The sequence below is a fragment of the Leptopilina boulardi genome, unplaced genomic scaffold, assembly GCF_019393585.1.
Source record: "Leptopilina boulardi isolate dan_hultmark-lab unplaced genomic scaffold, ZJU_Lbou_2.1 LbouV2_90, whole genome shotgun sequence".
NCBI lineage: Eukaryota > Metazoa > Arthropoda > Insecta > Hymenoptera > Figitidae > Leptopilina > Leptopilina boulardi.
The window spans coordinates 394,949-409,268 of NW_026138039.1; the positions used below are offsets into that span (position 1 = coordinate 394,949).

The 14,320-nt window shown below is 32.8% G+C and overlaps 1 protein-coding gene across 5 annotated transcripts in view; it reads left to right on the top strand.

The window, feature by feature from the left end:
- Positions 1-14,320, top strand: part of LOC127290860 (uncharacterized) — a 108,725-nt gene that overhangs the window by 89,125 nt on the left and 5,280 nt on the right. For all 5 annotated transcript variants that reach the window (XM_051319669.1, XM_051319667.1, XM_051319668.1 and 2 more), the window contains one exon: positions 13,741-14,277. In XM_051319669.1, the coding sequence (XP_051175626.1) occupies positions 13,741-14,277 (537 nt within the window). The remainder of the gene's footprint in view (positions 1-13,740; positions 14,278-14,320) is intronic.

Genomic DNA, 14,320 nt, shown 5'->3' on the forward strand with positions numbered 1-14,320 from the left:
ATCCCATGCTTTGAGGGGTGGAACTATGATGTTCTACATGTATATTAAAATTTCCCATATAATTTCCTACTTGATATCTTATGTTGTGTGACTGACGCATTGGTTCTCAAGCGCAGTGACTTCATCAAAGCATTGATACCAATCGCGAACAAAAATTTTGGTTTATGATTTTAAGACACTGAATTTTTTAATTGAAAATATTAAACAATACAAATTATTAAAAACCGTCGAGAAACATTTGCATTAAAAATTGTAAAGTTGGAAAACAGGGATAAGAGGAACATATAACCCCAACTTTTTTTCGCGATTAATATCAATACTTTGATGACGTCACTGCGCTTGCAAACCAACGCGTCAGTCACGCAACGCAAACATTTTGGAACATATTGAAGAAAGAAAGAAGCCTTTAAGAAAAGGGATAGTGAGGAGTATGCGTATCCGGAATCGTAACCGCAAAAGCTACCGGATTAATGAGTTGGAGAAGGACAAACAATATGTCTCTCCTTCTGTAACTCATTCTTCCGGTTGCGTTTGCGATTACGATTTCGGTACGTTTCTATTCTGCTCAGGCTTTAACGAGGCACATATCAAGGCACGATTGAATCGACCCACTGCACTCGTGCGTGCCTCTAAGGGCCCGTCCAGAATAGACCAAAAACATGGACGTAACGTATCCATTGAATGCTGACTCTACATTGGCTGCGCAAACGTGAACGTGAACGTGTGACGTCACCCATTTGAATAACATTGTGACGTCAGCACGTTCACGTACACGTTTGCGCAGCCAATGTTACAGGACGCAATCGATGACTGCCCTACGGGGGCATGAGATAGAAAAGGACAGAGGCTATGTCTGTCCTTTCTTTCTCATGCTTCCCTTAGTCGTATTTGTAAACGACTTGATTCTGCTTAGGCCTTAACACGAGTGAGTGCTTAGTGGTGGCGCATAGAAGCTTCCGTAAAGAGTAGCTGAAATGAAAATTCACCCTGACTAAAAAAAACTTGTACAAGTTCTTGTACATGTTCATTAATGAACTTGTACATTTTTTGTACATGTTCAAGTAATGTTCTTGAACAAGTTCAGCATCCGGAATTGAGACATGTTCTTGTACCAGAACTTGTACAAGATCCTGGATAAGAAAATATAATTGTACAAGAAAATGTACATGTTCTTATACATATTTTTTGTGCAGGTTTCATGTACATTTTCTTGTACCAGATGTGGAACATGTTCTTGTACATGTTCATTTATGTCTTTTAAATTAAAAACTTTAAAGGATGCGCAGTAGATTTCTTAAGCCTTTACAGCTGTGCAATAATTTTAAGCATGCATAAGTGAAGAGTCTTAATAATTATAACTTATTAAAATTTCAAATTTTTTTCAAAAACATTTTTAAACAAATGTTCTTGTACAAGAACAAAAACGTGTTCATGTAAAAGTGCTTGTACATGAAACCTGTACAAAAAATATGTACAAGAACATGTCTCAATTCCGGATGCTGAACTTGTTCAAGAACATTACTTGAGCGGACAAACTCCATTGCCCACCGTGACCACTTAGAAGTGCCCTGGACGCAGACATAAATAGGAAGTGATTTCACTACTATGGTCTATTCGTAGTAGGTAGTTCTTAAATAGGACGTCGCATATAATATACGTAAGTATATTGTACAACTCTAACTAACAAATTTCAAGAAAATATCCCAATCTCTAAAAAAATTTTTTAAAAAATCACCAAGTTTCAAAATATTTAACCTTGAAAACCTCCATGTAACAAGTTTCAATCGAATTCAATGAATTTTTAAAAATTTGTCCGCGATATTAGATCCACCATTTTAAATATTGAAAATCTGACTTCAAATTCGTAATCAGCGACCTCGAAAACCCTGGAGTAATAAGTTTCAAGCGAATTCAATGAATTTTTAAAAATTTGGCCACCATATTGGATCCGCCATTTTGAATTTTAAAAGTCTTTAGATTCACAATCAGAGACCTCAAAAACCCCTAGATAACAAGTTTCATATAAATCCAACAATTTTTTAAAAACATTTTATACCACTAAAAATGTCACTCGTTATTTGAGGTTAGGAAGAAAACCAGACTCCCAGGAACAAAATAGACTTAAAATTCGTGTTCAGCGGCCTAAAATACATGGAGGTAGGGTGCACTGTTCCCCGAACCTCGACCATTTTTTTATTTTGTAGGGCTGTGTTATTATTAGAGAGGTTTTTAATAAACAAATCCCAAGTAGCTCGGAATATTGCTTGAATATCAAGGTGATATCAAGATGTCCGGTTCATGGGGACATTCCACGGTGATATTCCTATGACATTTGCGTGATATTCGTATGCTACCGACGGAATATTCCCGTGAAATTCATGTAATATTGGGGGATTATCCCTGTGATATTGAGCGGAATATTCCTGTGATTTATAAAATTTTAAAATGTTGTTTGTTTTAATTGTTTTGAATATTTAAATAAAAAAATAAATAAATGGAAAAAAAACAGAAAAAATTTTTTTTTAGAATTTTTTAAATTATCTCATCAATATCACAGGGATATTCCCTCAATATCACAGGAATATTCCGCTCAATATCACAGGGATATCCCTTCAATATTACTTGAATTGCACGGGGAATATTCCCTCGGTATCATACGAATATCACGCGAATGTCACAGGAATATCACCGTGGAATTTCCCCATGAAGCGGACATTATGATATCCGCTGAATGTCATAGGAATATTCCCACTTGATATCACCGTGACATTCAACCAATATTCCGTGCTACTTGGGAATAAATGAATTCAATTATTAAATACAAAAGATTTATTATTTTTGCTTCCTCATGAGAAAGCTTTGCATTCCTGACGATTTTCGATTTTTTAATATTGGTTTATATGGACTCATTTTCATCTAGAATGAATATATGTGATGTCCTGAGCAAATGTCCAGATGTATGTGTGTTTGTATGTCATATGTCATCTCAGAAACATTACATCTACGTATTTTACCTCCACTAACTCAAAAACAAAGCCAGAACTGATCCAGCACCATCTGAATTTTTTTTAAATCGAAAAAACCACCCTTAATTGGACAAATTCAAACTTAGAAGATAAAAAATAAAATAACAGATTTTTTTAATAAAGAAAACCTTACACATTACCTTATTTTTGCTTCACTAACTCAAAAACAAAATCCGAACTGATCCAGCACCCTCTGATTTTTTTAAAGCGAAAAAAACCACCCTTAATCGGACAAACTCAAACTTAGGAGATAAAAAAATTAAATAACCAATGTTTTTTTAAAAACAGAACCTTACACCTACGTACTTTATTTTATTTACCTTACACCTCCACTAACTCAAAAACAAAATCAAAACTGATCCATCACCGTTAAATTTTTTTTAAACAAAAAAAACCACCCTTTACCGGACAAATTCAAACTTAGCTATTTCGTTAGGAGAAAAATCGAAAGCAAGTACAATTAAAATTTTCTGTATCTATGATATGGAAGAAACCATCATGTTAAAAAGATTGCTACTTTTGTAATACTCCTAAGTTTGAATTTGTCTGATTAAGAGTGGTTTTTTCGATTTAAAAAAAATTCAGAGGGTGCTGGATCAGTGCTGGCTTTGTTTTTAAGTTAGTGAAACCAAAATACGTAGGTGTAATGTTCTGTTTAATAAAAAAATCTGTTATTTAATTTTTTTATCTTCTAAGTTTGAATTTATCCGGTTAAAGGTGGTTTTTTTCGATTTAATAAAAATCATAGGGTGGTAGATCAGTTCTAGTTTTCTTTATAAGTTAGTGGAGCAAAAATAAGGTAATGTGTAAGGTTCTGTTTATTAAAAAAATCTGTTATATAATTTTTTTACCTCCTAATCCTGGCGGATTTGATTTACCTAAGTTCGACCCAGCTGGGGCAAATCTAAGTTGAATTTGGGAAATTATCAAAAAAAAGCTTTTAATTGATGAAAATTTTTAAAAGTAAGTACTGGAAGGGTTAATAAACATTTGATGACTTAATTTTTGCAAGAGTTTCAATTATTAAAGTGATAAATAATAAAGAATCACTTGATATGTGCAAGTGGTACGTATCTGTAGATTTTAACTCGTCAGTTTTCACCATATTTTCAAGAAATTAGTGTCAAATGTGTGAAAAAATAATTTATGTTTCATAGAAATTGCAAATTTTATTAAATAATAAATATTATTATTTAAACGAGGACAGTTCATAATAATTGCAATTTAATTAAAAAACAACAGTTTTCTTAAAAGTGACAAGAACTCAACCAGAACTCAAGAACCAGCTGGGTCGAAGTTACGTAAATCAAATCCGCCAGTGAAGTTTAAATTTGTCCGATTAAGGGTGGTTTTTCCAATTAAAAAATCAAGAGGGTGCTGGATCAGTTCTTGCTTTCTTTTTGTGTTATTCTAGCAAAAATACGTAGGTGTAAGTTTCTCTTTATTAAAAAAATCTGTCATTTAATTTTTTTATCTCCTAAGTTTGAATTTGTCCGATTAAGGATGGTTTTTTTTATTTAAAAAAAGTTTAGAGGGGGCTGGATCAGTTCTGGCTTCATATTTGTTTTCAGCGGGCCAAAATACTATAGAAATAGTATGTCTAGTTTAATAAACAGACAAATTTTTTAGTTTAAACCAGGTTTTTCAAAAAAATTAAAAGTACCCGGTTTTGCCCCACCATCATGGCAAAACCGGGTTCTATCAAGAGAATATATAAATAATGAAATATTATTTAACTTTTTATTCAATTATTATTATATATCACTTACATTATAGAAAAAAATTAATATTAAATAAATTTAATCGAAATATATTATATTAATAATGAAGTTAAATTTTTTAAAACAAAATTTTTAATATTTTTATTAATTATTTATCGTTTATTCATCGATATGGTAAAAAATTGATATATCGAAACTTATATCAATCTCGAAACATACATGTCGATTCTTTTGAGATAAAATTTAAATATGCATAGTGTAATGTATTTGAATACACCCGTTTTGCCATGTAAAATCCTTTATCATTTTTTTGAAAAATGATAAAGGATTTCACATGGTAAATGACATGGGATTTGACATGGGAAAATTTTTCAAAAAAATGATAAAGGATTTCTTTTAGTATTTACCATGGGAAATGAGGAACCTCGTTTTGTGTTTTTCTATGTCAAATCCTGTCTCAGTTTCCCGTCGGGATTTATATGAGAAACCATATTTTTTCCTATATAGGAGTGGGGTTTTACATAGTTTTTGACATAGGATCCCATGTGGTTTCTCATGTGCGGATTTTCAATGGGGGGGTACCTATGTTTAATTTATTAAAGATTTTATATCAAAATGAGCAGTTTAATTACCTTTAAGTGTAGTGGACGTTTCAATGAAAGTAGTAATCACATAATATGAATACACTGTAAAAAGAAGTCTTATTTTAAGGGAGAAAAGAGGTCTTATTTTAAGAGGCAACATTTTTAAGGCAGCTTAGCCCTACCAAGTGCAGGGTTCGAGGATCCAAGTACATTCTCTTAAACCTAAATACAACAATAACTTATCCTAATACAAAAATAACTCCTTATCCTAACGCAAATCTTACAAACTTTCTTAATTACTACGCGTCCGCCAGTGCCAGGGCTTCCGTTTCCAGTTCTTTTTGCCCAAATTTGGCTTCGTCACCCTTAATGCCCACCCTATATGCTTTATCTCATCTAAACTCCATACATTACTCCTTACACCCTTTTCACTCTTCTCCTTTCATCCATCTTTCACCCTGCCCATTTCCATCCAAAATTCATCTCACTCTAGCATCCACACCATACCTATCATACACCTCACACTCTCTCCTTTCACACCTTTCTAACACATGCTCCCATTCCTCTACTTTATACCCGCATACTCTGCACAATCTCTCTTCCCTTTTCATCCAGTACCTGCATTCCCTCATTCCTTCTCCCATTCGAAATCTCACTATCCTTTGCCGTTTTGTCTCTCTCATCATCTTTCCCAAATACTTTGGTACCCCTACTCCTTTTACCATCTTGTACCATCGGTTGTATCGTGAGTCCCACATTTTTGCCCATCTTTCCCTTCTGCTCTTCTCTTTCCAACCCTCCTCCAACCGGTACCACCCTTTACCGTATTTGTTTCCCTCCTTAATGGCCCATGCCCTCGCCTTTTCCCACTTCGATTTATCTCGGTCTCCCCTGGTCTCTCTCTCTCCTCAACATATCTCCTACACCGCTGAGTCCATTTATTTCCTTTTCCCTGCCTCAACTTCTCTTCCAACCCCCATGCCCTTCTCCTCTGTCTCACCACCATCCTATCTCTATCCACTTCCTCTTTCAACATGTACCCCGGACAATTTGCACTTACACCCTCCGTCCACCTCATATACCTCTCATTTATACTTTCCACTTTTCTCCACTCCTTCCATCCCCATACTTCCACACCATAACTCAACACTGACCACACAAGCACATGAAACAACCATATTCTCTTCTTTCAATCATTCTTAAACCTTCTCTTTCCTATTCCCCATACTTGACCTATTATCTTTCCCGCTCTCTCTACCCTACCACTCACATGCAAATCATGCGCTCCATTACATCTAAACCAAAAACCTAAATAGCAATATTCATTCACTTCTTCTACCTCTCTACCATTCAGCCTCCATACCTCCGCCAACCCACTCTTTCTATTCCTGAATCTCACCATTTTCGTTTTCTCTACATTTACCCACAAATCTTTTCTCTCACATAACACTCAAATTCTTTCATCAACAATCTCATCCCACTTTAACTCTGCTAACAACACCACATCATCCGCATACGCTAGAGAAAACATTCGTCCTGTACCCAACACTACTCCTCTTTTTCCTCTCTTCATCAATCTCTCTTCTAAATCCGCCATCAATAAACTAAATAATAATGGACTTAGCGGGAATCCCTGTAGCAATCCTCTTCCCATCCAGAAAAACCTCCCCTACTTCTTCTACAATCCTCACCCTTTAAAATCCGTATATAATTCTTTCGCCGCTTTAAAATTAACAAATAACTGTAATAACTTCCCTTTTTCCCCTTTCAAATTTCTATTTACTAGATAATTTAAGGTGTAAATGTGTTCCATCGTTCTCATCCCTTTCCTAAAATCCGCCTGATTATGAGGAATCCCCCCTGCCCTCTCTACGTTTGCTTCCAGCCTATTTCTTAAAATTCCCCCGTAAATTTTATAGCCCACCGGCATCAAAGTTATTCCCCTATAATCTTCCACTTTCTTCCCTTCCCCCTTTTTTACTAACGGCAGTATTAATTCCAACCCCCATTCTTCTGGCCACCCCTCACCCTTCCACACCTTGTTGACAATATTCCAAATTCCCCTCTTTACCACCTCCCCCCATACCTTACACTCTCCGCTTCAATTCCGTCATTACCTGCCTTGTTCGTTTTTAATCTCCCTATTGCCTCTTCCACCACCTTCATACTTATCTCTGCTACCCCATCCTCTTTTATCATCTTCCTTCTCTCTTCCACAACTCTTCTGTCCACTCCCTCACTTAACTCCTTAAAATATCTCGTCCATTCTCCCATACTGATACTTCTGTTCATCATTTCTCTTCTTTTCCATTCCTTATTTATAACACCCCACTCTCTTCCCTCTCTGACCATTTTTTCCACCTCTTCCATGAATCTTCTTCTCTCCTCCTCTTTTTCTGCTCTATCAGTTTCCCATGTTCCCTCTGTCTCCTCTTATACTCTTTCCTATCAATTTTTCGGGACTGGCATTGCGATCGAGGTGTCGCATAAAACTGCCTACAATTTTCATTGTATGGAAAAAGATGAAAAGAAAAGAAAGCTTTAGAGAAAATGAATGTTTTGTAGCAATTAAGGCAATTAGTACAGTCATCATCCCTAAGGCGCATAGTACTTTGTGAGTTCATACTCCTGTGGTACATCATTGATATGAAATCAAAAACAGGAACATCGCAGTTAAACTGCAGAAGGCAAATAAATCGATGACATGGGGTTTGACATGGGAAAATTTTTCAAAAAAATGATAAAGGATTTCACTTGGGGATTGACGTGGGGTTTGACATGGGAACATTTTTCAAAAAAATGATAAAGGATTTCACTTGGTATTTAACATGGTATTTGACATGAGATTTGACATGGGATTTAAGATAGGAAAACGTTTTGAATTTTTTCCTATGTCAAATCCTGTCTCAATATCCCATGGGGATTTATATGGAAAACCATATGGTTTCCTATATGGAAGTGGGGTTTTACATAGTTTTTGCCATAGGATCCCATGTGGGGATTTTCAATAGGGCCGGGTACCTCCTCCGCCCATAGAAGGTGTTTTTTTCCTCAGTCCCATAAAGAAATAAATAAATTAATTAATAAAATAAATATAGATTTAATTAATAATGTTACATTGAGAATTTACATCGATGGGTCCTAAATGAAAACACGTTATTCGCGAGAGCAAACAGAAAACACCCTTATTCACGAAAACAAATAAAAAGCATGTAACTCATCTGAAAATTTTGTAACCTAATTTTCTTAATTTTTGCTACACTCAAATCTCCCTATAACGATCGCTCCCTATATCGAGCAGTCAATCTCTCGATATGATGAGAAAAGTTTTCTTCTGTTTCCCCCCCACTTTTTTTACAAACAGAATATTTTAACCAACTGTCAAAAAATGTCAATTAAATATACCAAAAAGATTAAATATCTAAAAATTTTGTGCTTATTAATTTAAATTTTAATGTATCAATTATACTTTAAAAATAACCATTAATTAAAATTTTAACATAGCCTTCAAACAACATTTTGAATAAGATGTTTTAATTTGTTTTTCTTAATAACGTGTTTTCTAACAGCACTCGCAAAAAACGTGTTTTCATTTAGGGGCCATCCATATAATTTACATAAATAATTTTAGAATTTCTTTTGTAATTTGTTTGCTACTTAAGTTTGATGAATTCGTAAATATACTTAATTATTAGTGAAAAATTTATTATTTTAATGAATATAATATATATTGCATTTAACAATCATGCGATTATACGAATCCTATTAATAACGCAAAAAATAATGATAGAATATCTTGAAAATTATTACAATCTATATAATAATATTCAAAATCCCACACAGCACGACTTTTTCCTGATGTAGCTGAAGTATGAGACGTCACAATTCATCTCTCAAAAGAGCAATTCCATGGGATGTGATCACAAGAATTTTTGATGATTGGAGCAATTTTATTGAAACCTTGTGAATATGTTCCTTTATTTGTACAGAGTGAAAGCCCACAAACAATTTTTCAAAATTTTCAAAATTTTTTGAGATATCTCTAATTAAAAATTTATGTATTTTTTTTAAAAAAACCATGTATCTTTTTTTCCTGTTATCCAAATGATCTAAATATCTAATTTTCATAATGGGACAGCAAGAACTTTGCGAGAAAAAAATTAAATCGTCCCATGCGACGCGACGGTACGCGCGCATCCTAGTTTTCACGTCCATTATATAGTATGGAAACTTGCAAATATCTCGAAAAGTACGAATTTTCGGAAAAAATGTTTAAGACAAAAGTTGTTCCAAACAAAAAGATCTACATATTTAAAACCAACAAATTGGGCCGGGGCCCAATGTTGGGCCATACAATGAAAAAATTGGTTTTCTCAAATAAGACCACTAATTTTCAGTATCAAATTCGTAATCCCTATGAAATTCTGCGTTCAGACATATTGTATAAGTGCCAAAATATTGGTCCCAATGTCTTAGATTGGGCCCAATATTTTATTTCTTAAAATTGTTTATAATAAGTTTAAAAACAAATAGAAAATAAAATAATTTTTATTAGTGTATTTTATTTGTTATTAATTGTTTTATTAATATTTGATTGTTTAATGAAAAATTATTTCTAGTCTCTATCTATTATCAGTTTTGCTTTATTTTCTACAACTTTTATTGTCTTAAATGTTATAATTTAATGTTAATTTTTAATATGAACTTCCTAAAATCTAATAATTGAAATTAACAGATTATTCATATTAAGGTTAAATTTACTGCAAATTTTAATGTATATATTCATTATAATCTGAAAAATAATACCTTTACTAATTAAAAAAATTAAAGTTTTAATATATACACTATTTTTTTATATATATGAGTCGGTATGTTTTTATGTTTTTTATGTTAAAATGTATAAATAACTATTTTTAATGTAATTTATTGAATTATATATCTATTATCATTTGTGCTATTCACCACTTGCGACGCCTATGCAAAACAGCTTGCGTGGCGCTGCGAGCGTTTTGTGAGACGAATTGAGACGTCTCATACTTGAGTTACATTTCTTGCTGTGAGATTACTGTAATGATATCTGTAGTAAACTTGGGTTCATCTTAAAACTTCCGCCATTACAGTAAGCTTACATAGTAAAGCTAAGGTAAGCTTACACAGTAAGGTCATGGTAAGTTTACATGGTAAGGTTGTGGTAAACTTACACAGTAAGGTTGTTGTGAGGTTACTGTAAACATAGAATGTAATTAATAAATAATTTTTATTAATATTTATGTGCAGTAGTTTTCTACGGCACATACGGCTGCGCAGTAAATTTTATTTAACAAACCCTATTGGGGTTCATGAAAAAATAAATTATAATATAATATATATTATAATATATTTTCATATTAGTCTATGTTTACAGTAACCTTACAGCAACCTTACTGGAAGCTTACAACAACTTCACCGTGTAAGCTTACCACAAATTTACCATGTCAACTTACCACGTCCTTACTGTGTAAGCTTACCCCAGATAGCACAACAATTTGCCACAATTATGCATCAAGTTGGCAATGGCAAATTGCAAGTTTGCATTGCCAACTTGCTTCAAAACTGTGGCAAATATCGATATGTCCACCCTTTTTAAACTTTGCAGTGCAAACTTGCTGCAAAAAAGCTGAATGAGTTTTCCGCAGAATTTCAAAAATAATTTGCTGAAAAATGATAAGGAAAATTTTCTGAAATTTGAAAATGCAGCTTTTTGGAAAATAAAATTTTTAAGTTTCCTTGAAAGTTATTTTTTTAATTACTGTACCATAAAAATAATTAAATCGTAGGAAAAGAAGGAAGTAAAAGGAAAACAATTTTTTTAGAAATAACGCTTTAAAAATTTATTTTTAATTGTAATATAATTTGCGTTTTAAATTCTAATACACTTTTCATAAAATTTTAATAAAAAGTTCACTTTTTTTTAATTTTAAGTTTAAATTATATTATAAATATGTATTAAACGAAACACATAGCTCCTCAGAAATTAAAATCTGTTTATTGTTTGTTTAATTTTATGTAATATAACTTAAATTTAAATTTAAAAAGAATAAATTTTTAAAGCGTTATTTCTAAAAAAAAATTATTTTCTTTTTACTTCCTTCTTTTCCTACGATTTAATTATTTTTATGGCACAGAAATTAAAAAAAAAACTTTTAAGGAAACTTAAAAATTTTATTTTCCAAAAAACTACATTTTCAAATTTCAGAAAAATTTCAGTATCATTTTTCAGCAAATTGTTTTTGAAATTCTGCGGAAAACTCATTTAGCTTTTTTGCAGTGATTTTGCAGCAAGTTTGCACTGCAAAGTTTAAAAAGGGTGGACATATCGATATTTGCCACAGTTTTGCAGCAAGTTGGCAATGCAAACTTGAAATTTGGCATTGCCAACTTGCTGCAAAATTGTGACAAATTGTTGTGCTATCTGGGACTATAATGGCAGAAGTTTTAAGATGACCTTAAGTTTACTGTAGGCTTACACGGTAACCTTACAAACCCTACAGATATCCTTATCTCACAGCAAGAAGTCGTGCTATTTGGGATGATTGATCTATTTATAATAAATAATAATTAATTCTAAGAAGGATATTTGAGTAAATGAAATTTTGAAAAACAATAATTTTAAATAAAAGTATTTCATAGTTCATTTTTAGGACAGAATTCTTGTAAATTAAAGCAAGTGCGTTGATAGATCAGTCGGTTAGGCATTAGGTTTAGTTTGCGTTAGGTCGCCGGTTCGATTCCCCTTGCGTGCGTGAGATAATTTAACTTTAAGATAAGTATTGTAAATAATGATACTGAATTAAATATATGCATTTCCATGATTAAATTCCGAAAACAGCTTATTTTTTACTAATAAAATATTTTTGAACACTATTTTTTTAGCTATTTAATCAATGAGATGGTTAATTATCTAATAAAAAAAGTTAACAGTGCACATTATTAAAATGTTAATCAGCACGTGTAATTTGTTTACCGAAATTGTTTAAATAATCATTAAACATATCAACATAGACGCAGTTTCAATTTTTATTTTAGTAAAAAACATTTTCTGTACTTTAATGGATCGAACCGCGGGCGGGCGATGTCGCCAGCAATGGCGCGTACATTGCGCTGTTTATATGCCGGCACGTTGGTCCGATCATTCGGACTGCGGTCCGGCACACGGCCTGCTAATATGCAGGCATTTTGTTATCTGGGATTGGAAGACGGGCGAGAATGCATTCCTTCCCCTCACGGAACGGAATCGATGATCGCCCGAGGGAATAATATGCCTCAACAAAATGTCATATACAAAACACTATCAATTAAAGATGCTTCAGACACACCGTGGCTAGTCATTGCAAATATTTTTTTTCTAAAACTTTAAATAAGAGATAAATTCTGTCATGTAAAATTAGAAATTAGGTTTTAAATAATACTCTTTATTTTGGGACGTAAATATTTATTAATAATAAATATTTCAAGAAAATATTTTGCCAAAAATAGTTGCAGGAGTGCAAACGTGTCATCTACATCCAATGCGAACAATCATAACAATTATATTTATGAAATAAAATTAAATGAATTGTTTTAAAAATAATTCAATATATTATAAACAATAATCCATTTGGAGTTTAATTCTTGTTATGCATCGAAAGTTATTTAGTGATATAAGTAGTTGAATATTTACTATTGGAATAAAAGTGTACACTTTTTACGACAACGAAAACAAACCTAGTAACACAATAGTAAGCGTTAAAAAATAGTTAACTCAATAACTGTGCTGTAAAAGTAGCTAATCTACAACAATAATGTGTTTATTAATATGTTATTTAATTTTACTGAAAATTTCAAACGATTCTCTATCAATAATTTTGACCTAACTACCTTAAATATTAAAACATAATTATTATTTTTAATTAAGATGGTAAATAGGTGTCTCCTATTAAGTATTTCATTAACCTAAGCATATTTGATAAGGTAGAAATTTAATTGACCAACAGTGAAATTTTTATGTACGAAACTCGTACAAATATTTTCGTACATGGTTTCTGAAAAAAGTGGGTCTTGAGTGGCTCGTTGAGTGGAATCTCTGTAGCTCAATTGGTAGAGCATCTTACCGCAATAAGAAGGTTCTGGGATTATACCCCAGCTGCGAGAGGCGACCCACTTTTTTCAGAAACCATGTACGAAAATATTTGTACGAGTTTCGTACATAAAAATTTGACTTTTGGTCAATTAAATTTCTACCTTATCAAATATGCTAGGAGACACCTATTTACCATCTTAACTACAATATTAAAATTCAAAACCAAAATTACCATCCTCACTATTGTTTTTAATATTTTAAAAGTTTTTAAAATAATTACGATTAATACTAATAGTATTATTTGATTTTAGTTAGCAGAAAATGTGCTGCAAACTATAATGGATTGTGACAAGTTATTGGCAACTTTGCCAAATGTTCGTTGGGCCGAACCAGTTTTTCGATTAGTCTCTAATCTCCTTGATGCTTCGGTGAAATATCTGTCAGACAATTTTGCAGGAGTCTTAGGCAGCGATAGTTTCCAAGCATTGGGAAAAGATTTAACTTGGAATATCAGTCGTTTAGAAGATAATTTCCTTTTAGCTGCTGAACGTCTTCCACCAGAACAGGCTTGCAGAAGCTATTCGAAACTTGACAAAATGCTTGTAACATCACAAGCAGATGATTTACAATCAAGACTTAAATGTGGACCTCTATTTATTGATTTCCTTAAGAGAATTCAAAATCGCGTAGAAAAATGTTTAGTGCGAGAAGCTGCAAGGGCCTCAAGAACTACATCGTGGTTAAAGATGGACCTGGAGTTACGAAGACGAATACAAGAATTAGCTTGTCTCGTGATTCTACCGAATGAAGCCACGAAGCGAAATTCTAGGCATTCTAATTTCCTTAAAGTGAGTCTACTTCGTCACAGTATTTTGCTTATTGTAAGTTGGT